At 42.5% G+C, this 27,792-nt stretch overlaps 1 protein-coding gene across 4 annotated transcripts in view; it reads right to left on the reverse strand.

The window, feature by feature from the left end:
• ZNF385D (zinc finger protein 385D) overlaps positions 1-27,792 on the reverse strand; it is a 938,617-nt gene that overhangs the window by 145,271 nt on the left and 765,554 nt on the right. For 3 of the 4 annotated variants that reach the window (XM_081520983.1, XM_081520986.1, XM_081520985.1), the window contains one exon: positions 2,692-2,802. The exons of the other annotated variant lie outside the window; for it this stretch is intronic. In XM_081520983.1, coding sequence (XP_081377109.1) covers positions 2,692-2,802 — 111 coding nt within the window. The remainder of the gene's footprint in view (positions 1-2,691; positions 2,803-27,792) is intronic. 4 annotated transcript variants of the gene reach the window in all.

Consider the following 27,792-nt stretch of genomic DNA (forward strand, 5'->3'; position numbering starts at 1 on the left):
AGGATATTTAAGTCCTAATCCCTGGAAATGATGGATATGTTACATTATATGACAAAGGGGTTTAAGTCAGCAGATGAAAGCAGGTTGCTAAATGGCTAAATTTAAAATAGAAAAGTTATCCTGGATTATCTAGGTGGGTCTATTGTGATCACAAAGGTCCTTAAATGTGGAAGAGTGAGGCAGAATGGTGAGAGTGATTCCGTATGAGATGAGCTCAATCGGCCTTGTGGTCCTGAGGCTGGGAGGGGGTGTCATGCTAAGGAAAGAGGGCAGCTTCTAGAAAAGACAAGGAATGGAAACCTCCCCAGGGCCCCTGAAGGGCCATCACCCTGCCGACACCCTGCTTGCAGCCCAGTGATACCCGTTCTGACTCTCAGCTCCAGAACTACGAGGTCACAGAGCGGAGACACCTGAAAACACTAACCGCGTGGCACCGTCACAGCAGCAACAAGAGACTGACACAGTGCCATCTAAGAGGGGTCCAGCCTGCCCTCTTCAGTGAGGACGGGCCCTGACACCGTGCGCCTCCAAACACCGTGGGGTGTTTCCTTCTAGAGGAATCTGAAAGCAGAGTTGGGAGAATCAATTTCCCTAAAAAATACATCCTAATCCTGATATCACCTTGAAAACTCACTAGCAAATGAACACAAATACATTTTTTTATCCTCTCTTACAATGGAAATAAAATGAGTTTACGTTTTAGAAAAGAAGTATGCAAATCTTTATTTTTATTATGTTCCTTCATGCTAATAATCATAAGATAGTGTTTCCTAAAGCATATCTGACAGCATTTCTAGTTTTTTAAATCTGGTTTTGATATCCATCTGGAAGATGAGTAGAAACGCTTAAAAAGACATATATAGATAGATAGATAGATATATATATAAAGGATCAACCGTCTTGAAGTGGTGAGTTACCCATTACGGGACGTAGTCAACCCAAAGACTTAGTCTTGATCTAGCCAGTGGTTTTCTCTCATCTAGTGGGAGATTGGGTTCAATCAGCTTGAAGTCTCTTTCTAAGACTTCAGCTTACAGGAAGTTTCCTTAACATGGACAAAAACATTAACAGTGAAACTGTTAGCAGAAAGGTTGGTATTTGAAGTAGCCCCGTTAGATGTAAAGAGTGAAAATGTGGCTCCTGAAAGACTTCCTCAACATCAACCAATCAGTTCCAAAGTGAAACTTCAGAATAAAGAAGGATGCACTTAACAATTATGGAACTATACGATTGTTTGCTGAGTATTTAAAAATGGTCAAGGTTGTACTACTAAGTTCAGAACTCTTATTTGTATGTCAGGGAAACTGTTTTTATACCAGCCGAAAGAGAATATTACATAATACTAATCACTTGAAATATTTGTAAGTCAAACTATAGTAATTTTCTTAAAATTCAAATCAAGGTGCTAATTATTAGAAAACAAACAATGAAACAAACAAACAAAAAAACCCAAAAGACATCCTTTCACATAAAATGCTGTATCTTAGCGTATTCTTTTAATATCAGTAGTAGCCCATTCAAGTGCTATGCAGGCAGTCTCCTCTCCAATTTTTTAAGCCAGCAGAGGGAATGTTATAAAATTATCTTGGTGATTGTACCAGTTTAAGGATGAGATCATAAGACAGTAGCAAACTTTACACAAAATGAAATGTTCTCACCAAAGGAAAAAGCCACTCTGTTTGTGACACTCTATTTCCTCTGCCTGATTATCTCATATGCAACCCTCATCATCAGATCACCTAAGGGAACTACTTGCCTAGGGCGATTAAATGCTGGAAGGCCTAACATTCTCTAGAATCCAATTTGTTTCGTCATCTCCATAGAGCACATCAATTTAGGGCCAGATCCATGGCACCCTGGAGGGGTCATACTGACAGGCTGGGGTCCTCCGTTTGCTAAGCGCACCCACAAATGCTCAATTTTCGTTCCTTCCAAACCAGCATTCCTTTTCTTTTCTGTTATCTCAGGACCAACTCCACCAGGGCAGGTTGAGGAGGAGTGTCAGTATTTTCCATATGGGCTGCAAGCCAAATTGGCTTCTGTGTTGGATCCAGAGTCAACCTTGACTCTTAGAAAAGGTATAAACGATGTGACTCCCTCTCTGTGAGTAACATGCAAAGGGTCAGGTCTACACTATCTCCCTCCTGCCACGTTTCCTCCTTAACTTTTACTCATTAGGGGCTGGGATCCTTTGAGGTCTTTAGAAGCCCATTAAAATGCTAGTACTTCTAGGTCAGGGACTTGAGATCTCTAACACAAAAACGATTAAAGGCACCAGAGCTGATCTGGACTTAAGGGCCATCAAAGCAGGAGAAGAGAATTCACAAAGCCAAAACCATGGCCTTGAAATATCACCTGGGACCTACCTTATTTCAGAGACATTATTTATTGAAAATCTCGTTAGTCCTAAATGTTGACTGTTCTCCAAAAGCAAGTGTGTTATCTAAATTTAGCATTCCTGGGAGACTAAAAAATACCATTAAACCACAAGTGCAGTTTGCTTAGGTGTGATTTTTCTATAGAAAATGACCAAACATAATAAACTCCAAAATTAAAGCACATAAGGAGTTAAAATGTTATCTTTGAATCTTGACATGCTCAGTCATTGGAGAAAAATGTTCCAGAAATCTCTTCTGCAAAATTAGAACGGCAAACTGCATTTTTTCAGTGAATACTAAACGGTAAACTTACATCAGAATTAAATCTCAACTGGCAAATGTTGCACGAAATGATCTGCTTTCTTCGATGAGGAAGAGGAACCCCGAAAGTATGATTTATTACAGCTTTCTGAATCGGGTCCATCTGTAATGACAAAAAAATACAACAAATAGAAATAAAGCTTGTCAGTTCCATTGGAATCTTGCCTGTTTCATTAAAGAACCAATCTGGACAGCTTCAATCTACTGCTCGCACTAGACAGAACATTTTTATTCTAAGAAACGGCACTTCTACTTTCTTAGAAAATAGACAACAATGAGCCGGAAGCACAGTGTGATAAAGAAATGATAAATGTACCCATTAGAGTCTGCATGCTAACCGCTTCTCTCATTTAGGATCCACGATTGTCTCAGTTTGATAACCTTCCTATATAATTAAAGATTTATCAAAACTCAAGTTATCGTGAATGTGTGAAATCTTACACAGCATTGAGTCTGTACCATTGCCTCAAATGGACTTCAAAACAGACGTGCGGCCATGAAAATAACTTAAGCCTCTTTATGGATAATTAACCTTCTGCTGTGTTTGGTATCTTTTCTGCCTTAAGAACCTAGCACGGATTCCCCCTGCTATCTGAAATGAGAAGCCACTACCTTAGCACCCATCTTGCTAACAGCTGCAACAAGCAAATGGAGATAAAGCACAGAGGCTCAGACACATAGCGCAAAGCCTTGGCGGCTGGCCGCTGGGACGCAGAGCGTGCTTCCCTGGGGAAAGAGCTGGAGATACCAGCCTTGCTGTTCACGGTTCCTGCCGCCTCTATAAGGGCTGTTGCGACAACAAAGGCTGGACCCCATTTCCAACGTTTGTCCTTTTTTTTTTTGAAATCCTCTTCAATTTGCTTTGGTTGGTGGAAACAGGTACTAATATAGGTCTTTTGGTCAAAGTGATAGAAAACAAACTTTGAAAAAAGCAAGGGATACTTGTACACAAATTCTGCTAAGAATTCAAACACGTGGAACTACACGCTCTTTCCACAATCACTGTCTGATCACCTAACACACGCTGCTCCCCTACGGGCTCACTACTTGGAGGTCAGAGAGTTTGGGCCAGATGTCAGTTGTCTCTGCATCCCGCTCCCAGGACAGGACACGGGACACCCAAAGCATGATGGTGGCCATCCAACGCTGGTAAAATGTGATGTCAGCGAGGTTTGTTCCAGGGTCCTCACCCACGGCTCCCAAACGTTAGTCAGGCACAAACTTTGATTGTCTTCTTAATACTTGTGCGGCCTCTGTGCTCTCTTAAGCTTGTGATGAAGTTTAGTCATAGTAATCCTTGAAATCACTTCGCGCAGTCCAGTGCCAGGCACATGAAAGTCACTCAATCTTGGCTCTCCCGTGTGTGTATGTGATGATCAGGGATAACAGGAGCCTCACATTCCTACCGTCTTTGTTGGCACTTTCTCCCTCTCACGTGTCCAAAAAACGTTCCAAAATGATTTCAATGCCATACACCAGCCATTGATTCTGTTCAATGCTTGCAGACTTTGGAACTCTTAACTCTCATCCGATACAAAGTTCTTCTGAGAGGCTTCACCATGGACTGAGTCGGTTCAGACCAGATTTGACACACACACAAGCTAAGAATATGTCTGTGAAATGATGTTCTAAGCACTTCTGTGATACATTATAGTTCACTAATTAGCCTAAACCAGTCACTGATAAATTCTACCTCCTTTTGTGTATTTCAGATCATCAGAACCAGTTAAGTCATAGACTTTCCCCCAGTAGGTAGGATAAAGGTTTTCTCTATTCACAGCGTCTATGATGTTGTCTAGACACTCATCATGCACTGTTCTAAATACTAACAATAACAGCATCAACAGCAAAAAACGACAGCGCTCAGCATTTACTAAGTGCCTCCAGGCGCTAAGCACCAGGCTAGATGGTTTTTCTATTAAACAGCTGTGATCAGGAAGAACTCATGGGTTCTCATTTTTAGCTTCCATCATTACTTTGCATTTTTCCTGATGTTCACCCCAGATTTTGGATGAAGCTCAGCTGTCCCACAATTTTTCTGGTCACTTCCAGGAATTAACAAATTCTAGGATTCTCTCCCCCACGAGTGAATTATATCATATTTTCTTTTCAACCAGTTTTAATTTTAATTTAAATACAATAAAGCTCACCAATGCTAAATTTACAGTTTGATGAGATTTGACAGATACAGTCTTATAATTACCTCATAGAACATTTCCATTACCCATAAAGTTCCCTCCTGAGGTCAATTCCTGCCTCCCGCCCCACCCGGTGAAATCACTGCTCTGCCTTCTGTAACTATATTTTTCCCTCTCCTCAAGGTTCATACAAACGGCGTCTGTGTGATGTTCCGTGTCCGGCACCTTTCATCCCGCATGATGCTTTTCAGACTCGCCCACGCCACCGCAGGTGCTGGGAGCACCCCTTTCTCCTGGGGAGTCGCAGCCCTTTGTACGGGCGAACCCCGGTGTGTGCTTCCCTGGTGCTCAGACTTGAAAGAATCCGCCTGCAATGCAGGAGACCGGGTTCAATCCCTGGGTCTGGTAGATCCCCTGGAGAAGGAGATGGCAGCCCACTCCAGAATTCTTCCCTGGAGAATCCCATGGATGGAGGAGCCTGCGGGCTGTAGTCCAGGGTCACACAGAGTCGGACACGACCCAGCGACTGACATTTTACCTTCCCCCTAGTGTGTTTATCCACGTGTTAGCTGATGAATGTTTGAATTGTTTCCAGTAAACTCTGTAAGTTTTTCAAATCTTAATACAGGATCTGAGCTCATTTCTAAATTCAGTTCTGCATCTGAATCCAAACATTAGAAATTAACATAAAGTTACAGTTTACTTTTCTTCGTTTGAACCTAGAATACTCGTGTGAAAGGTCATAGGGAATGGTCCAGGATTCTGCTCTATACACTACCGTGTCTCCCACCCCAGTTAAATCAAACTTTCCTCAGCCCCGCCTCACCCCTATTTCCTTAGAACCGAAATGGACCACGCGCAGAACCTGAGGGCCAGCAGCCACCCCCGAGGGAGGGCAGGACGCTTCCAGAGCCACCTCCGGCCCCCCAGGGCCCCTCCGAGCCCGCTCACAAACGCCCTCACAGTGCTTCTGTGACACAGAGCACTGGGGCGCCTTCCTTTCTGGCCGAGAACGAAGGAAAACTAAAAAGCTGAAAGAGGTACTAATGTAGAGGCAGCTGTCTCACCGTTTCTACTGCATCTGTTCCATCTGCAAAAACAGGGTCCATTTCTCTTACAGATCAGGTGAATTACACCTATATTCTATTCAGGAATACAGAAGCCCCTTAATAATGACACTGTGAAATAAAAAGGAACGGCATATTTATATTAAAGATGCTCTCTGAAAATACATAGTTTTGAGTTTATCATATTTCGAGAGCAGCTTTTTATTTTTGTCTTTCAGTAATGCTGGTCACTTTCGCTGACGGCATTAAATCCAAATCATTGTAGGAAGTATTTTAGAAGCAGACGCTTTAGGCAGATGTGGCATATTCTCTAGATTTCTTTTTTTTTTGAACTGAATATTGTTCTGATCACTATAGCTATAAAATCAAATTTTAAAATGCAAAGTATTGTGTTCTTCTTCAAAGGCAATCTTATTTTCCAGTATGCATTTTTTTAAACTGTGTTCTTCTTCAAAGGCAATCTTATTTTCCAGTATGCATTTTTTTAAACTGAATTATCCTTTAATGATGAAATCAACAACTATAGTTACACCACCATGAGTAATTCTCTACTATTATTTCAGGAACCTAGTACAACAAAATGACAAAAGTTTAATGCCGTCAGTAATGAACGTAAGTCACAGTCACCTCTTTAACAGATACATCTACAAATATATGGAAGACTGTTTACAACAAGGAATTAAAAAGGACTAAATCTAAGTAATTTCTGCTGTTAAACAGGTAATTAAGTGATACCACATGGTCTATATTGGAGAAGGAAATGGCAACCCGCTCCAGTATTCTTGCCTGGAGAACCCCATGGACAGAGGAGCCTGGTGGGCTACAGTGCGCGGGGTCACCAAGGGTCGGGCACAACTGAGCAACTAAGCACAGCACAGGGTATATAACTAAAAGCAGCACCTGCCGTCACTCCGGGGACACATACAGTCACCGTGTTCATTCTGCCCAAACACACCATCATTTAGCAGTGAGGATCCCATGGACAGAGGGGTCTGGAGGGCTACAGTCCGCGGGATCGCAGAGTCAGACAGACTGAGGACCGCGCACACTGGCTGTGGATGCAGATGCAGGTGCTCCGTAATCAAACGTTCTGCTCAACAAGAAAGTCATGTGTGCCGGTTTTCTGTCCTTGAACCAACAGGTCCGATCTGTCAAAATAATCATACTTTATTGTGTGTACGTGTATTATCACTAGGAATCTCTACAAAAGCCGTCTCAAGAAATGCCAGCGTGTGCAGGTAAGAAAAAAGGAGTTCCTGGTCAAATAAGTTGTAGGAAACCTAGGAACCACAGCCTGGGCATTCACGGCGCACACCTAACATTAAATTCTCTGAGATGTCCCGCAATGCAAAATATCTGCTTTAGATAACTAATTTCTAAAATAGTATAATCAAAGCTTTTGTAGTTTGTTTTTAAATTTAGCATCTTTGTTCAATACATACAGTTTAAAAAATGCGATCCTGTAAAATAAAATCATTATATGAATATGAATAAATTGTAAGCTTTTGTGCAAAAGTAAAGTCATTAAACTAAAAATGTAATACACAGTAATCACAGTCGGACATTCCCCTGAACCCACGCAGCCCTGAGTTAAAAACTAAAAAGAAATGGTAAAAGCTACATGGTATTTTAAGACATACTTACATAACACCTAAAGTGGGATATTTTGAAAGCTAAGATTTTCCAAATACATTATCCAACATTCCCCAAACCAACACACAAAAGTGAAGACTGATACACGAGCTATTGATATGCTCACCCCAACTCTAGAGTAAAATCCAATTTCAAACTCAGCCTAAGGCCTTATTTAAAGCCAAATGAATATGTTTTCCTTCATTTCAGGTTTAAGGATCTTTGCATTTCTTTCCCGGGCCTTGCTTTTCCCTCATCTCCCCTCAGGGCTTCCTGCTAAATTGATTTGTAAATGAGTGACCTGGGCCAGCCTCAAGTAAGTCAGCTGAGGTTCTCTCCCTGGATTCCCTTTCCTAGGATGCTGCTGTGTCTTCAGAGGATGGATGGGGCTTAACCCTGACTTTACCTTTCCTGCTCCGAGACCTCCTGTCTCTGTTCCTATTAGTACCTGCGGTTTTCATATCAAAGAATTAGAATTTAAATGCCAGGATGTTTAGAAGTCTAGAAATATAAAGGTGGTCTCTTCCGGCTGGCATTTCTAGGTGAGAGTGACCTGTGACAATCAGGCCAAGGTCACACTTACTGGCACTCACCTTGTATCTGTGCTTGTAAGCATTGCTTCTATCCCAGCAACCTACTGAGGAGCTCTCATCGCCCGTGGCCTAACATCACAGAAGTAATAAGCAGCACAACTTCCCACGCCGGCCCCCTCCATCCAGCACCACAATAAAGCTTTGTGATCTCCACTGTCCTGGAATGTGTGACCCTGTAATATAAAGTGGCATCACCGACTTGATGGACATGAGTTTGAGCAAGCTCCAGGAGGTGGTGATGGACAGGGAGGCCTGGCGTGCTGCAGGCCGTGGGGTCGCAGAGAGTTGGACACGACTGAGCGACTGAACCGAACTGAATGTTAAGTGACACATAGTTTATTCCATCGACTATGTAAAATTTGTGTTTATATGACTCATGCATGTGTGTGTGTTCGTTGCTTAGTGGTGTTTGACTCTTTGTGACCCCGTGGACTGTAGCCCACCAGGCTCCTCTGTCCATGAGATTCTCCAGGCAAGAAGACTGGAGTGGGTTGCCATTTCCTTCTCCATTATATGACTTACACATTATTAAAATTTATAATAATTGTGTTTCTTCAACAACATTTTCCATTTGAAAAAACTTGCAACTTTTTCCCTCTTTTGAAAACAGACACACAACTTCCACACCCACACAGTGCACGCATCTTAAAAGTATCATTAGTTGCCTTTTTTCCAACGTGCCTTCTCCCATGGTATCCCCACTCCCATCAACAACATCAGGGCATTTCAGCATCCCCCCTTCTCTGAGGTTCAGGTAGAGAGGAAATTTGACAGGAATCCCGGTCACCCAAGACCAAGACAGAGCTCTGAGCAGGGCTGGAGGGAGGCTGCCCGTGAAGTCTCCTGGTTTCTCTGCTTTTGCCCAACAGCAAAGGACACATGTCAGCTCACCTCACAGATGCATTCATTCAACTAGAGGGAAGCTTTTGCCATCGAGCTCACTCATCAGGTCAAGCTTAAGTCTGCGAATTTGATACATTTAAGTAGGAAGTGCAACATATTCCAGGCACAAGGGCACAACCGATTTTTCAACGCACCCAGCTTTCTTTTACCCTCCAGTCTTCTGCACATGCCTCTTCCTCTGCCTTGAAAACCCTTTCCCCACACCTCCTGCTTCATCTTCCTCTGGCTAAGGCCTACCTACTTCTCGGGACTCCAAACAGAACCCATCTCTTCTGCCAGAATTCTCAGCTGACCTCCTTCGGAGAGGCCAGGTCCGCCTCCTCACCCTCAGGCCGCTCCACCGCCCCATCTGAAGCCCTCTCTCGTCTCGTGTCTCACCCAAAAGGGGGAAAGTCAAGGCAGGGGCCGCGGCCCTGTGCTCTTTGTACCCAGGAATTAACGGAGTGGCTCCCACTTGGGCCAGGGCCCACCACATGGCTGTTGAGTTGCTAAAACACAAATTGAACATTATTGAAGCCTGATATCAAAACTTAACATCAGTCTTGGGATGGTGTTAATCACAGCAGTGAGAAAATCTGGGTTCACAAGGGAACCTTACGCATGAGGGGTGGAGAGAGTTTATGAGAAGCAAAAGCATGTGGATTAACAACCCCGTGATACAACAGGGGTCGAGAAGCTCAGAGGAGAGTCTGCAGCTGGCAGCCGCCAAACGGGGTTCACATACATTCACTTTTGAACTCATTTCTAGACGCAGGTTCATTTAAGCGCTGAAGCAATGACTCATTGGTTCTCTTTCTACTTTATAGGCCAACATCAGACCATTTTCCCACCAGGGATCTTCCCAGGCAAAGGCGAACAGACACACTGTTCTGCTCAGTTCAGGAGAAGCTGATTTTGCTCAGAAAACCCGTGCTTGAACTTAAATGTGCCAAGCCATTTGGATGCTCTCCAAGTACTCAGGATATATCCAAATGGAAGAGACCTTTCAGTAGCTTTCTGCCATAGCTATTTTCCCTAATGTTCTCCGAGCAGGCTAATAATGTGAAACAGAGAGTTCAAAATAAAGCATGAGGAGCCTGAAGGGGTCGTAAGATTTTATTTTTCTTGGAATCATTCATGTGCTCTGGCAAATTGCATTCTACCAATGTATCGTGGAATTCCCACAGGTAACTGCACTCAGATTTTTTTTCTTTTTTTTAATTAAAAAAATTATTGACATATTTGATTCGTGACACTATTAGTCTCAGGTATACAGCAAAGTGAGTCAGTTACACACACATACACACATACATATATTCTTATTAAGATTCTTTTTCATTATAGATTATTATAAAATATTGAGTCTAATTCCTTGCTGTAGAGCAGGTCTCTGTTGTTCATCTATTCTAGCTCTAGTAGTGTATATCTCTGTTCATCCCAAATTCTTCGGTTTATCCTTCCACCCTCCTTCCCCTTGGGAAACAGCAAGTTTGTTCACCTTGTCTGAGGGTCCATTTCTGTTTTGCAGATCAGTTCATTATTGTATATAACATGTATAATTTTATAGATTCTTTTGCTTTGTAGATTATTGCAAGATATTGAGTATAGTTCCTTAATTTTTAATTGCGTTTGTGGAAGTGTTGCTGACACATGCATGTCTCATCATGGAAGTTTAATCCTGTTCATCTTTAAAAGTCATCTGTATGCGGTGTTGTCAGTGAGTAGGGTAGGGGCTATGTGTCACCCATGTTCCCATTCCCTCTGGTTCCCACGTGTTTTCCTGGAACCCAGGGAAGATTAATATATGTTTAAATTTTATTGAAATATCTCCTCTATCAATGAGAAAAGGTATCCCAGGAGAGAAGAAAAAAATCAGAGGACAAAAGGAAGGAAAGAAAGCGATTTTATTCTATGGATGGGCATCCCTTTTCTGCAATGGGATATTGTTTTCAGGCCAAAAGAATATTAAGTTTCTTTAAAAGGGAAGACTGCTGACTGATCAGACTAATATCACTCTGTAGGGAAGACTCCAGTCCTTAATTTGGACACTTCAGACACCCTGTTATCAGCAATACAGGGACAGAATCTGACTCAAATGCTTTTATCGGAATCTTGTTTCTGATGGACTTAAATGGCAAAATCTCTTTGGAAGACAATGCGTGCCTGTGGGGCTGCCTGAGCCAGAAGTCATGTTATCCAAGGTTCAATAGGCCTGTTTCTGAATAAGGTCTAAGTAATAAAATCTAACAGCTCCAGAGCTGGGACTCCATTTACCAAGAGCACCCCAGAGATCACAGTGTTGTGGATTGGGCTGGAGGATAAATTTCAGAAATTCATTAAACTACCAGCTGCACCAGAAGGTCACAATCACATCTGGCTTCTCTGCAGGTCACCGAAACGCAGGGCGGGGGTCGGAATATGAAGTGGAAAGACAGGAGAGGACAGAACATGCTTGTATACGGGTCACGGATGGCTGAACCGAAGGGCTTTTTCCTCTTAATCTGAAGTTATGTGCTCGCTACTTTTGTTAAATTCCTTTTTCAAAATCATAATGCTATTAGATGGATGGATGGATGAATGGACAGATGTAGGTATGGATGGAAAGATGGCTGTGTGGATGGACAGATGTGTGGATGGGAGGATGGATTGAAACAATTACAACATGAAAGTATGATATCGGTTGACTTTTTAATCCTTCATTTCAAATATTTTAACCATATATTAATTTCCTAGTGTTGCTATAAAAAAAGACCACCAGCTTACATCAACAGAAATTCATTACCTCATAGTCTTGGAGGTTAGAAGCTCAAAGTCAAGATGCTGGCAAACCATACTTACTCCCCGTGAAGTCTGTAAGGAGCATTCTCCCCACCTCTCCCTAGCTTCCCATGTCTTGTCACTTAGCCTACAGTCGCATCACTCTAATTCTCCATCTTCACATCCCATTCCACCTGAGTGCGTCTCTGTGTCCAAATTTCTCCTTATTATCAGAGTACCAGTCATATGCGATTAGGGACCACTCTTGTGAACTCATTTTAAATTGATTATCTCTGTAAAGTGACTATTTCCACATAAGGTCACACTCTAATGTACTGGGAATTAGGGTTATAACATACTTTTGGGGGATACAAGATTCAACACAAAACAAACTGTAGAGGCAACATAAACATCCACAAACTGGACATCCTTGGTGGCACGGTGGGTAAGAACCCATCTGCCAATGCAGGGAACGTGGGTTGCATCCCTGCTCCGGGCAGATTTCACTTGCTACGGAGCAACTGAGCCCATGCACCACAGCTGCTGAGCCTGCGCCCCAGAGCCTGAGGGCCGCGACGACTGAGCCACGGGCGGCAGTTAACGAAGTCCGTGCGCCCCGGAGCCCGGGCTCCGCAGAGACAAGCCGCGTGCGCACCGCGACTCTGCGCCCAGCCACTGCAGGGAGAGAGCGCCTGCTCAAAGCAGCAAAGAACCGGTGCAGCCAAACATAAAGAAACACGTCTCAAAAAGGGACTTGGTGGAAAACATAAATTAAAAAATCTACAAACCACTGTGAAATTTTACTCAGGCACTAATTCTACGACTTCTTGATTAAAGGAAAAATCAAAATCTATTTTCTTGGCTAGTGTCTAAAAGGGAAAATTGGAACAATCAATGAATCACTGAGACCATTTCTTGTCTGCCTTCTACCGTTCATGATCAATTTTAGCCTCAAAGAGTCTTGTGATCCCCAAGAACTAGAAAGAAGAAATACATTTAAGAAACTGAGATGTACACAGCGATGAGGCTGACAGAACTGAAAGAAGCGCGTCTTTACTAGGGGCCTCCAGATGATTCAGGGCTCCCCCACAGCTCAGCAACACAGGAGACCCTGGTTTGATTCCTGGGGCGGGAAGATCCGCTGGAGAAGAGGTAGGCTACCCACTCCAGTGTTCTGGCCTGGAGAATTCCATGCACTGTATAGCCCATGGGGCTGCAAAGAGTTGGATAAGACTGAGCAACTTTCACTATACTGTATATACTACAAATGATTTAGATGAGGTAATTTGAAAATGTCACAAAATGAAAGTTATAAAGGTTATAGAAAAATTAAACAATGGAACATTGATATGAGCTATGCCAGCAACTATCCTGATTTTAAATGTTTGGTTAAAGTAGAAAAGGCACCAACTTGGGAGCACGTGTTTTACAACGTCCCTTTTCTTCTTGCTTCTCTCCTTGTTTGTTTCCTTTTGTAAATCAATCTTTAATGACTTGAAGAATGCATAATGGTGTGTGGGGTGGTTCTTTTTCAACAAATTCCATCTCCATAAGTAATTTATATGATCTCTTCTAGCATGAAAATCCCAAGATAACACATTATATATGGAACTAAGCACATAAGAATATCCTTACTTGTCTTTGTGTTTTGCTCAAAAATGCAGATATGTCTGTGCATATGTTTGTGTGTGTACGCACATGCATACATATTATTTATGTACCAATTTATGTACCAGTTGGTACATTCCCTACATAAAATCTCTCACTCTTTTGAATTTGGCAGGACTCAATTTCTTCTGTGCTGTGTCTCGGCTAGACTTGATACTTCCCTGAATTATTCTACTCCTTGCACTGAAATATTCATTTAGTAATTTACACACACATTTCCCCCATCCCCTATAGGTGGCCCATATGCTTATTTTTATTAGCCAGCGATGTGGAACTCATGCCATCAGAGGCATGTTGTGTTGGCAAGCACTGCCTCCACGAACTAACCCAGGTCGTGTCTTTGGATTCACTCCCATTCCTTCTGGCCTCTGATATTCTGCTCCAGGAATACAGATTTACTGGCAAGTTCTTGCATAATCTGGTGTGGTTTATTGCCTCCTTATCTTTTGTAGGGTTCTTTCTTTCCTCCAATCTTTATTGCTTACATATGACATGTGTAATTCTTGCCCGTTCCTCCAAAGTGCTCTCTTTCCAAGAGGAGCCCCTCCGGTCTCTTAGCAGATAGAGCCAAAGAGCCCTCCTCCCAGTTCTCCCAACAACGCTACACATTCCCACGTCCCTACAGTATTCACCTCCCAGATATTCTGCTTACAGTCCTCCCTTCCCAAGACCACAAAAGATGTAGTCAGTTTTATTCATCTTTGAAAAACAAGTACCTGAAAACAGAAAATGCTCAGAAAAGGTTTATTGTTGAAATAAGTAATTAGATAAGTAAAAGCAGCCATCTGAGGTGCTGTCAATCATTTTAAGGAGAAAAAGGTGGCCCAAGACAAGATTCTTGGTTGAACCCACACAGTTCGATTGCGTAGAAAATTTGCATTGTCATCTGAAGTTGACTGTGTTTGGGGATCTTGAGGTAGATATTCAAACTAAACTTGCATGTTGAGAAAATAAAAAACAATAATTGCTCTTAAAATGCATGCCACATATTTAAGGCAACCATTTTCAACCCTGGCAACACACCAGGAATCATCTGGGGAGCTTGTTAAAAGTATAGATTGAGATTTCAACACAAGGCAAATTAGTTCAAAGCTTAAAAGGCTCCATGGGGGATGTCTAAGAAGTACTGGTCAAAACCTTGGTAACAGAACCAACTTCCCAGCTTCCCTGGTGGCTCAGTGGGGAAAAAAAGATCAGCCTGTCAATGCAGAAGCATCGATTCTATCCCTGATTCAGGAAGATCCCACATGCCGCAGGGCAACTAAGCCCTGTGCCGCAACTAGGGAGCCCACACCCTAGAGCCCTGCTCTGCAACAAGGGAAGGCATCGCAATGAGAAGCCAAAGCACCGCAACAAGGGAGGAGCCCCTATCACATCCAGGGAGGGGCCCCGATCACAGCCAGGGAGGAGCCCTGATCACACCAGGGGAGGGGCCCTGATCACAACTAGAGCAAAGCCCAGGTGCAGAACGGAGACCCAGCACACCAAAGATAAATAAATAAAATTAGAGAATCAACCTCCTATGATTAAAATATTTCACCAGTTGTTTCCTGGAAACCACTGTCTTCTTTCCCAGCAATAAATAATTTTTAGCCAAAGAATCCTATAAAGGGTGTGCTATTATCCCTGTTTTACAGAAGTAAAAACCAAGGAATAGCTAGGATAAATGATTTGCAGCTCCAAGATTTAAATGCAGGTTTATTAAAAACCAATGCTCCTCCTACATATCAAACTGACTCTCAAACACGTGTCAGAGCTCAACAAACTTCCGAAATCAACTTGAAAACTGGGTCTGTATTTGGGGGTTCTTGGAAATTGGCAAAAGGCAGCAGAAATACACACACGTTAAATTTTTTTTTAAAAAAGGAGAACTGATGAAGAAAACTAAGCCAGCACAACCTGCAATAAACAAGGGATATTTCAAAGTCTTTCTAACAATCGACCTGACCTGCGTGTTAACAAATGACGCTGCAGGCTATTTTTAATCCCCAGGATATTGTTAAAGTATCCTTTCACTTCTCTTTACATCTTTCGGGACCCTGCCCATTTTCCACTTCCTGACCTTTGTTAAGGACTTAAAGGAACCACTGTCACGTTGAACTATAGTTGAAAGCTTGAATCAGGTATAGTGACAGTTCAGCGGTGGGCAAAGAGGTTCTCAATTGTTCACGTCATGGAATGATGAAGCTGAGCTATCTTGTCTGCCCAGAAATCCTTCAGAGCAAATCCATCTGAACCCAGGTAAAGGTACCCCAGTAAAGTACCCCAGTCCCTAAGGACCTCTTTAACACTAAAAGTATAGTTGCATCTGGTTGTATTTTAAACACTTATGGTGTCTATCATATAGAAATGCTTGTATATACTTTTGAAAAACCCCAAATACGGTGCCCTTGGATGACTGGTGGCTTTCTGCATAAACTATGAAAAGTAAAATATAAACTTACGCCTTTCTTCACACAGCTTGAAGGGGCTTGCAAATCTCAGCTGGATTCCCAGGAGCAAGCATGTTGAGAACCTCTGATTTAAGAAGTTATTTTGTTAGCTGGAACACTAACTAGTACATTTTGTAATTCCCATGCACTTCAAGTCTTCTTCCAGAGGGACTCTCAGAATACTGTGCTATAATTTCTTTTCTATTTTCGTTTATTGTTATCAAATAATGTGCACATGGTAACAAACCAAGGAGTACAAAGGGCTTCAGTCCAGAGATATTAATAAATGCTTGAAATGAAATGTTTATTATTATTATTTTATGCCAATTGATATCACAGCTCTAAATAACACACTAATGCATTTATAGACACTAGTGGAGATCACACTTTGTCTTTCTTTTTATACTACTCTACAAACATTTTCAAATTTTATTAAGTTAAATATTCTATTTTTACTTTACAACTATGCATAATATATTTCCATATTTATGCATGGTTCCATTAACTTGAGTCAGGATTGCAAATTCCCTGCTTAAAGTTACTCTTTTTTGTGCATTTCTTCTTCCTGGATTTCAGATTTTCAGATTCCATCAACTCCACATACACCATTAAACACTCAAACTCTTCTTACTGAGATATTTTGTACTCTAACTACTACCCATTTTTCCAGGCTTTATTCAAGGATGAATCTAAAATTTAAAAGCTCAAAAATAGCATTATCATTGTTTTGACATCATCAATATTTTTGTCTACTGATTAGGTAACATGATAGGATTAAATTATACATTTTACAAATAATAATGTTATAAAACTTGGCCCATTCAAAGGAGAATGCTTTACCTTCAAGCAAAGTAGCTTCTACTTTCTTATTACCAATCAATTGCTTAAAATTATTATTTTCAACTGCTACATATATAAAGTATACTTGTCTATTGTTCTTTGCTGCCTTTCTTTCCCTACAAAAATGTGTATTTATCTTAATTTAAAATTTTCCTCTTTTCAATCAGTCCTCATGTATTCAGTCCCACCTGTCGGATGCTCTTTGCTTTATTAAATCAACATGGTATTGGCAAACCCTAATTCCAGACCTTCCCCAAGGTTCTGACTTCATACTTTTCTCTTCTTCCTTTTTCTTGCACTACCTTTCCTCCATCTGGCATTCAGAGATGCTTTTTTTATCCACCCTGACCCAAAACACCTCCGTTCTTTTGTGGCTATCTCTCTTCCTTCTTTAATTTCTTTAGCTTCATTTCAGGGGTATCTTCAGAGAAAAGAAGTCATGTTTGTACCATATTTGCTTCATTTTGAAACAAAAACTAGAGGTTTTACCTAAATGTGTTTTAAATAAAAAAATCTGAATAAAAGGAGACTTGGTTCCTAAAAAAAAAACAGTAGTCCAAGATACCTGATATCTGATATCAATAAATTATAGTTTGCAGGTAAAGGATTATTCTTGGTCATATTTAATTAGAAAATCTATTCCACTTAAAATAACCACCCTTCTAAATAATATTTTAACATCAAGAATATTGATTTAAGATCATGTCACTTGCTCTGAAATCTTCAGGAAATCTTAGGGGAAGATGCTTTCCTCCACTTCTTAGACTATGAAATTACTTTCATCATGAAAATAAAACACGGCAGCAAAAAAAATGACATTTTCATTCTTCCTCTGTTGCTGAATTTATTTGTATTTTAAGTGAACTTTCTAAACTAGCTCTCCAGATATTTCTTGAAAGCAATTTGCATTCCGTAAAGAGTTCTTGGCTAAAAAAAAGCAAACATAAGAAGGGCAATCACAATGAAAATAATGTACTAATGCTGAAGACTTCTGCTAATTACCTGGGGGAGGGTGGGGGCGGGGAAGAAAAAAACAACCTGGCTGCCTGAGTGCTGTGGGATGGAAATGTTAACTCTTCAGAAAAACCCAGCACAGATCAAGTGTCAGGCTCTTAAACTGAATTTCAAGCAATTTCAAAACAACGAACAGGAAAAGACCATGTATGGCATAACAGGGTCTGGCAAGAGTCCCTGTAAGCATTTGCTCTTTCTCACATAAATCCGCAGGGGAATACAACGGAAGCAACACAGGGTTCAAACAGGGGATGAAGGGGAGAGGCGAGCACCAGAAGACGGAGCCGAGAGTGGCTCTGAAACAACCAAGTATCCTGGAACCCAGATCTTGCGGTGGATGGACTTGTATTCACATTCTAGAATGGTCACCTACTCATCTTTTAGCCTCAGGGAAGAGCACTAAGAGGGTTAAACGAGATAATAGATGTGAAGCACTTGACACGGAGGCAGAAGACATGTTCAGGGTCCATAATGATTTTGTAGTTTCCAGATACTCTCATTCTCTAGATATTTGTGGGAGAAATAATAACTTCTATGCTCATTCTCCAGTGATGATAAGATAATGGTTGAAACACAGAATCGCTTAAAAATATTCTGGATTGATTGTTGAGACATTAGTTAATATGAAAACAAACAGAAAGCAATGAATTTAAGATAAATTGTCAAGGTTCATCAGTTTGACAAGACCTTGAACATTTAGGCTTGCAAGGTGTCAAGGACAGGGAAGGGCGCCCTGGAAAGGGGCCAGAGATGGTTTCTGGATCTTCACTAGATGTTCGTCAGAAGGATATGTACTCTAATTCCAGAGGAAGCTACAACAATGCAAAACAAACAGCTCCAATCTTCAGAAAGGAACTTAGAATACAGTTAGAAAAACTTAGGTAAATTTTAGGTCAAATCAGCAAGTGGGAAAATAAACCCCTGAGCAAAGTGCCAGAGGAGAGGAGCTCTTTACTGGTGTGGGATGTCCCAGAAGGCTTCACATGAATGAGCCCATTTGTGCTCAACGAGTGGGAATTATTTAGATGGAAATGACAAGCATAAGAGAAACAACCCATGTAAAGGTATAAAAGCATGTGATGCTGTCAGTACACATTTAAAATTTAGGTGTGAGAGGAGAACAGTATGAGTGGAAGACGTGAAAAGAGCGAGGGAAATTGGGGCACGTACATGCCACGAGTGCCAGCCTGATGAACCGCTGATGAGCTTGTGCTTTTGTCCTTGCAGCAACATTAGCTATAAGAAAACATCTAATTCTAAAGGATGAAGTGCTAGTTGCTCAGTTCTGTGTCCAACTCTTTGTGACCCCATGGATGGTAACCACCAGGCTCCTCTGTCCATGGAATTTTCCAGGCAAGAATACTAGAGGGGGTTGCCATTTCCTTCTGCAGGAGATTTCCCAACCCAGGGATTGAACCCAGGTCTCCTGCATTGCAGGCAGATTCTTTACCGTATGAGCCACCAGGGTTATGTAACGACTATTTATAATAGCCAGGACATGGAAGCAACCTAAGTGTCCATCAACAGAAGAATGGTTAGTTGCTAAATCGTGTGCTACTCTTTGCACCCTCATGGACCACACACAGCACACCAGGCTTCCCTGTCCATCACCATCTCCCGGAGTTTGCTCAAACTCAAGTCCATTGAGTAAGTGATGCCGTCTGACCAGCTCACTCTCTGTCGTCCACTGCTCCCCCATCCTCACTCTTTCCCAGCATCAGGTCTTTTCCGATGAGCTGGCTCTTCGCCCAAGGTGGCCACAGTATAGGAGCCTCAGCTTCAGCATCAGTCCTCCAATGAATATTCAGCGTCTATGTCCTTTAGGATTGACCGGTTTGATTTCCTTGCTATCCAAAGGACACTCAAGAGTCTTCTCCAGCGCCACAGTTTGAAAGCATCAATTCTTCAGCATTTAACCTTCTTTATGGTCCAGTTCTCACATCCCTACATGACTATTAGAAAAAGCCATAGCTTTGACTATAGGGACCTTTGTTGGCAAAGTGATATCTCTGCTTGTTAATACACTGACTAGGTTTGAAAAGTGAAAGTATTAGTCGCTTAGTTGTGTCCGACTTTTTGCACCCCCATGGACTATAGCTCACCAGGCTCCTCTGTCCATGGAGTTCTCTAGGCAAGAACACCGGAGTTGGTTGCCATTCCCTTCTCCAAGGTATTTCCCGACCCAGGGATTGAACCTGGGTCTCCTGCATTGTAGGCAGATTCTTTACCATCTGAGCCACCAGAGAAGCTCTGTCTAGGTTTACTCGGCCATAAAATGAAATGAAATAATGTCATTTTCAGCAACATGGATGGACCTAGAGATTATCATACTAAGTGAAATCAGTCAGACAGAGGAAGAAAAACATCATAAGAGAACATTTATACATGGACTTTAAAAAAATGGTACCACTGAACCTATTTACAAAACAGAAATAGAGTCACAGACGTAGAAAACAAACTGCTGGTAACCAAGGGGGAGACTGGGGGTGGACAAATTGAGAGATTGTTGTTTATATACACACCAACTACCGCACAACTGCACTCGTCTCACACGCTAGTAAAGAAATGCTCAAAATTCTCCTAGCCAGGCTTCAGCAATACGTGAACCGTGAACTTCCAGATGTTCAAGCTGGTTTTAGAAACGGAAGAGGAACCAGAGATCAAATTGCCAACATCCGCTGGATCATCGAAAAAACAAGAGAGTTTCAGAAAAAAACATCTACTTCTGCTTTACTGACTATGCCAAAGCCTTTGACTGTGTTGATCACAGTAAACTATGGAAAATTCTGAAACAGATGGGAATACCAGACCACCTGACATGCCTCGTGAGAAACCTGTATGCAGGTCAGGAAGCAACAGTTAGAACTGGACATGGAACAACAGACTGGTTCCAAATGGGAAAAGGAGGACGTCAAGGCTGTATGTTGTCACCCTGCTTATTTAACTTATATACAGAGAACATCATGAGAAACGCTGGACTAGAAGAAGCGCAAGCTGGAATCAAGATTGCTGGGAGAAATATCAATAACCTCAGATATGCAGATGACACCACCCTTATGGCAGAAAGTGAAGAACTAAAGAGTCTCTTGATGAAAGTGAAAGAGGAGAGTGAAAAAGTTGGGTTAAAGTCAGCATTCAGAAAACTAAGATCATGGCATCCAGTCCCATCATTTGATAGCAAATAGATAGGGAAACAACGGAAACTGTAACAGACTTTATTTTCTTGGGCTCCAAAATCACTGCAGATGGTGACTGTAGCCATGAAATTAAAAAACACTTGCTTCTTGGAAGAAAAGCTATGACCAACCTAGACAGCATATTAAAAAGCAGAGACATTATTCTGCCAACAAGGTCTGTCTAGTCAAAGCTATGGTTTTTCCAGTGGTCATGTATGGATGTGAGACTGGGACTATAAAGAAAGCTGAGCGCCAAAGAATTGATGCTTTTGAACTGTGGTGTTGGAGAAGACTCTTGAGAGTCCCTTGGACTGCAAGGAGATCCAACCAGTCCATCCTACAGGAGATCAGTCCTGAATAGTCATTGGAAGGACTGATGCTGAAGCTGAAACTCCAATATTTTGGCCACCTAATGCAAGGAACTGACTCATTGGAAAACACCCTGATGCTGGGAAAGATTGAAGGTGGGAAGAGAAGGGGACGACAGAGGATGAGATGGTTGGATGGCATCACCAACTCGATGGATGTGAATTTGAGTAAACTCTGGGAGTTGGTGATGGACAGGGAGGCCTGGCGTGCTGCAGTCCATGGGGTTGCAAAGAGTCGGACAGGACTGAGAGACTGAACTGAACTATCTATAAAACAGATAACTAATAAGAACCTACTATGTAACACAGGCAACTCCGTTCAATCCTCTAATGACCCATATGGGAAAAGAAGCTAAAAAAAGTGAATATATGTGTGTGTATATATATATATATAACTGGTTCACTTTGTTGTAAGCAGAAACTAACACGATATTGTAAACCAACTATACTCCAATAAATATTCATTTTAAAAAAGTATATGTAACAATATTTGTGTATTTAGAAAAAGAATTTGGACAAGAACCTAAAGGTTGAAAATCAGTCTAGAGTCAGGAAGACAGATCAAGGTCTGTTTCAGAGCCCATCAGAACAATATTGGTTGTAATTTAGCCAGGAGCAATTGGGAGATGGGGGGGAGGGCTGGGGAGAGTTTGAGGAGGGAGGCTTTAAAGTCAGCATCGTCTGTTTGAAATAAAGCCCGACGAAGCCCGAATCTTTTCATCTGGGGACCTGAATGGACAGTGAGGACACTCACCACTCCACGTATCCAGGAAAACATGGCACATTTCAGGAAGGTGTGTGTGTGGATGCATCTGTGGGTAGGGGAATGTGCAGCATTGGGAAGATAGTAAACTGTATGTGGAATCTAAAATAATGACACAAATGAACTTATTTACAAAACAGACTCATAGACATAGAAGACAGACTTATGGTTACCCAAGGCGGAAGGTGGTGGGGGAGGGAGAGATTGGGAGGTTGGGATTAACACAAACACCATATATAAAGTAGGGGGCTCCCGGGTGGCCCAGTCTCCCGCACAGCAGGCGGACTCTTTACCAACTGAGCTCTCGGGGTCAGTTACAATGATCCGTAAATGCCTCCCCTGGAGCCTCTCCCCCGCCACCTTCCCCCTCCAGGCCATCACTGACTGCCAGGCTGAGCTCTCCGCGTTATACAGCAACTTCCCTCTCGCTATCTGTTTCCTGAATGCATAGAGACCTTTACCTGTTAAGGCTAGTATTCCTATGGGCTTCCCTTGTGGCTCAGACAGCAGAGAATCCACCTGCTGTGAAATGTAGGAGACCCTGGTTCCATAATCCCTGGGGGAGAGCATGGCAGCCCATTCCAGGATTCTCGCCTGGAGAATCCCATGGACAGAGGAGCCTGGCGGGCTACAGCCCATGGGGTCGCAAAGAGTCAGACACGACTGAGCGACTAACACAATCTTTTGTCAGATTTGTGACCAGACTTTTTGCTGTCGTTATAGGGACTCTTGATGAACAAATGTTCTTAGTTTCAAAGTTATTTGAACTTATTTGATTTAAGTAAAAAAAAAAAAATATATATATATGTATATATATATTTCCTACCTTAAGGCCATTAAAATGTTTTCTTAAAGTAAAGTTTTGCCGTTCACAGTGAAGTCTCTAATCCACAGGAGGTCAGACTCTGTCTCGTGTGAGGCAGAAATCCAGCTCCGCCTTCCTCAGAGGGAGTCCTGATGGGCCCAGCTCGGCCCCTGCCTTGCCCCTGCGTCTCGGGCTCACGACAGACTCACCGGCCTGAGCAACGCTCCCCCTCGAAAGTCTCCGCCTGCTTCCTGAAGCGCTGGCCCTCCCGGGGCCGAGTTCCTTTTCTCACCTCCTTCAGGCTTGTCTCTCATTCGGTGAGACCACAGCCATCCGTATTTAACAACAGACACTTCCCCAGAGGTACTCAGCCCCTCTCCCGCAGCACTTTGCTCCACCACCCTTAGGTCTGTTACCCCCGCCCCCCATTATAACATAACACAACGCAGAGAAAGGACTTTCCTGTTTGGTTTACTGTGGGAACCCCATCACCTAGGAAACGCCAGGCACTCACCAGCACCCCGTAATGCATGCTGACTGAGTGCGTAAATGACCACACTGCATTTCGAAAATGGATCTGTTCTTGGCATTTGGACTGTTTCATTGGTCTGTTTCTTTTTCTCTGGGTGAGGATCACGGTCTTTGCGTACTGTATTTGCGTCCTTTGCTGTAAGGTTTGATGTCTAACAGGGCATGGTCTCCCCAGGTTCCCGGTCTTTAAGGGTGGTTTATTTATTTTTGGTAATTTCCTCTCCTATGTCAATGTTAGGTTCACCCCAGTTTTAGAACCACCCTTTGGCATCCGTGAAAAGAATCTCATAGCCATTTGATTCACAGTATACTGACTCTGTAGTTTGATTTGGAAAGAACAGAGAGGTTTTGATTATTTCATATCTTTCTGTCCATAACTGTGATATATAGCTCTTATTTATTTAGTTATTCTGTAATGTCCTTTAATAATTTTAACAATTTTCTCTGTAACATCCTGCACTCTTTGATAAATTCTTACTATTCTTACAGACACAAAGTTACTCATATACTCTTCAGTTAAACTAGGACATTCTTATCTTTAACTAAACATTGACACTATACATCCTAAAAATTAAATCACAAAATACCGTGGGTTTTTTGAATAAAAGTAAAATTTTGAAAGAAGCTGGTCATTGTAATTCGTCGGAAATTTTCCATTTAGCTAAGAGATGATAATCTGACAAGAAGAACCTAATTAAAATTTCAGAGAAGTCTTTAAGAGAAAAAAACACTTTGTTCTTAACTTAGCACTTTTCTCCCACTATGGAGGCTTCTATGACCCATCTTCAACAAAATTCACTAGTCTCTCCCTTGTGCTGTGGTTATCTCCACATACATCTTTCTTCCTGACTGGAGTGTGCATTGATGGAGACCAGGGACTCTCTCTTGTCTTTGCATCAGCAGGTACAGTGCCTGCCAGGGGCTGGCCCGCACTATCAGCTTCCGGGCGTTCATCCTGGGCACCCAAAGGAGACCATAGAATATACCGAGTAACATCTTCAAAAGCCATGGAGAGACCGGCTGTGTGAGAAGCCCTCCCTTCCAGGTCCTCTCTCCCTTCAGAGCCTACTGTTCCTATTTCTCCCCTGACTTATCTCTTCTGGCTGCCTTTTGATATCTTTTCCCTCTGCCTTCCCCAGAAAGACCAGTGCTCCCAGAGAAATCTCTAGTAACTTTGTTCAAGAACCTATTCCATGTCATCCATTCTCATGTCTTCAATTACACCCAAAATTACTAAAACTGAACTTCAATACTGCATCGCATGCACTTTTAAACTGCTGTGACTTGTTGCTAATAGCCTACATATCTGCTACATATCTTATATAAAACCTGTTGTTAAGTTCACTTCAGTTCAGTCGCTCAGTCCTGTCTGACTCTTTGCGACCCCATGAATTGCAGCATGCCAGGCCTCCCTGTCCATCACCAACTCCCGGAGTCTACCCAAACCCATGTCCATCGAGTCGGTGATGCCATCCAACCATCTCATCCTCTTGTCCCCTTCTCCTCCTGCCCCCAATCCTACCCAGCATTAGGGTCTTTTCCAATGAATCAATTCTTCGCATGAGGTAGCTAAAGTATTGGAGTTTCAGCTTCAACATCAGTACTTTCAATGAACACCCAGGGCTGATCTCCTTCAGGATGGAATGGTTGGATCTCCTTGCAGTCCAAGGGACTCTCAAGAGTCTTCTCCAACACCACAGTTCAAAAGCATCAATTCTTCAGTGCTCAGCTTTCTTCACAGTCCAACTCTTACATCCATACATAACTACTGGAAAAACCATAGCTTTGACTAGACGGACCTTTGTTGGCAAAGTAATATGTCTGCTTTTTAATATACTATCTAGGTTGGTCATAACTTGCCTTCCAAGGAGTAAGCGTATTTTAATTTCATGGCTGCAGTCACCATCTGCTGTGACTTTGGAGCCCAGAAAAATTAAGTCTGACACTGTTTCCACTGTTTCCCCATCTATTTCCCATGAAGTGATGGGACCAGATGCCATGATCTTAGTTTTCTGAATGTTGAGCTTTAAGCCAACTTTTTCACTCTCCTCTTTCAATTTCATCACGAGGCTCTTTAGTTCTTCTTCACTTTCTGCCATAAGGGTGGTGTCATCTGTACATCTGAGGTTAAGTAAGCAGCGTGACAATATACAGCCTTGACATACTCCTTTTCCTATTTGGAACCAGTCAGTTGTTCCATGTCCAGTTCTAACTATTGCTTCCTGACCTGCATACAGGTTTCTCAGGAGGCAAGCCAGGTGGTCTGGTATTCCCATCTCTTTCAGAATTTTCCACAGTTTATTGTGATCCACACAGTCAAAGGTTTTGGCATAGTCAATAAAGCAGAAATAGATGTTTTTCTGGAACTCTCTTGCTTTTTTGATGATCTAGTGGATTGTTGACAATTTGATCTCTGGTTCCTCTGCCTTTTCTAAAACCAGCTTGAACATCTGGAAGTTCACGGTTCACGTATTGCTGAAGCCTGGCTTGGAGAATTTTGAGCATTACTTTACTAGCGTGTGAGATGAGTGCAATTGTGTGGTAGTTTGAGCATTCTTTGGCATTGCCTTTCTTTGGGATTGGGATGAAAACTGACCTTTTCCAGTCCTGTGGCCACTGCTGAGACTGGTGATAGAACCAAGGTCTGATGCTGTAAAAAGCAATATTGCATAGGAACCTGGAATGTTAGGTCCATGAATCAAGGCAAATTGGAAGTGCTAAACAGGAGATGGCAAGAGTCAATGTCGACATTCTAGGAATCAGCAAACTAAAATGGACTGGAATGGGTGAATTTAACTCAGATGACCGTTATATCTACTACTGTGGGCAGGAATCCCTTAGAAGAAATGGAGTAGCCCTTTTAACTCAGTTGGTGAAGAATCCGCCTGCAATGCGGGAGACCTGGGTTCGATCCCTGGGTGGGGAAGATCCCCTGGAGAAGGGAATGGTTACTCACTCCAGTATTCTGGCCTGGAGAATTCCATGGACAGAGGAGCCTGGCAGGCTGTAGTCCATAGGGTGGCAAAGAGTCGGACACGATTTAGTGACTAAACCACCTAAACCATCATTTATCTATTACACTTTAGTGTCCTTGCTGAAAGGACGCTAATTTTAAAATTAAAAATAAACAGCAAGAGAAGCAAGGTGATGATTCCTGTAAGCGGCCATATATCGCTGTGTCTTGTGTTTCCCTCTTTTCACTGTGTCCCCATAATAGAATTTATATTTTCTCATAAAGCCTCCTTTTTCACTTTTGTCTTTGGCAAAACAAACAAACAAACAAAAAACAATTATTGCACCACGTGTAATTTTCTGCTTTGGGAAGAAAAAGATTTTAAAAAAATCTTTGCAGTAAAGGTTTAGTTTGCTCAGATTCCTGCTCTGAAGTCAGATCTTTTAGATGTGAAAGGAATGGCAACTTCTATTTTAAGATTTCAAATCCCAGCAACAGGTACCTTTCAAGAATAAAACCTATTCCATTTTCTTCTAAGCAGAAAGCAGTTAGAATCTGTCAATCAACGGACAAAACCTCCACAAGGGAAAAAGCATTCCGGAGCATAAAGCTGCCCACTGATCTAAATCAAGCGAAAAGGCCCTTTTCTGAATGTGCTCCGGTCCCCACAGTAGCTGAGGAGCAACGACAGCTGAAACAGGCGGCACAGCAAGCTGCTGGCCGGCTGCAAAGGGACCCCTGCGCGGCAGGTCCGCACCTGAGCCCGAGTGTCCCGCGCACACCCGAAGCCCCGGGGGGGGCAGCCCCGGGCACCGATGCCTTGTCCTCCGGCCGTGGGCAGTGTGTTTCCGGTTTGTCCTGCCTCAGATCTCTTGACCCAGGGGCACTCCTCATTTTGAAACGAGGACCTGGGTTACCTCCTTTTAAAACAAGGACACGTGGACTAGTGTTGGGATGGGGTGACAAGAGCCTGCCTTTTCTCCATCCTTCCCCCCACCTCTGGCACCCACAGTAGTGATCTTGGCAATGATTCTAGCTGCCGTCCCTCTCCTCACTTCCCAGATAAATCTTTTGTTCTGCTCTCTTCACCCTTGGCCTAGACCCAGCTCTGGGTCGAAACATCCGAAACATCCAAAACAATTTCTGAAATGTAAACGACTCTTACTCTACCCTTTGTGAACAAAATTCCATCTTTTTAAATGAGTTTAACTGAAAAAAAGAAAAATGGGGAAGGGGCACCTAAGTCAAGCAGAACACCGTTTTGCCATCCCTTGCTTGTAGTATTGGTAGTCAATCTTTCCTCCTAAAAACAATCCACACCCCATGCCAAATATAGGTGCACGCAAACACATGTAGAGGGCTTCCCAGGTGGTGCCAGAGGTAAAGAACCTTCCTGCCAATGCAGGAGATGTAAGAGACGCGGGTTCAATCCTTGGGTTGGGAAGACCCCCAGGAGGAGGGCATGGCAACTCAC

Source organism: Giraffa tippelskirchi, chromosome 8, assembly GCF_054371585.1.
Source record: "Giraffa tippelskirchi isolate mGirTip1 chromosome 8, T2T-mGirTip1v1.2.pri, whole genome shotgun sequence".
Classification (NCBI taxonomy): Eukaryota; Metazoa; Chordata; class Mammalia; order Artiodactyla; family Giraffidae; genus Giraffa; species Giraffa tippelskirchi.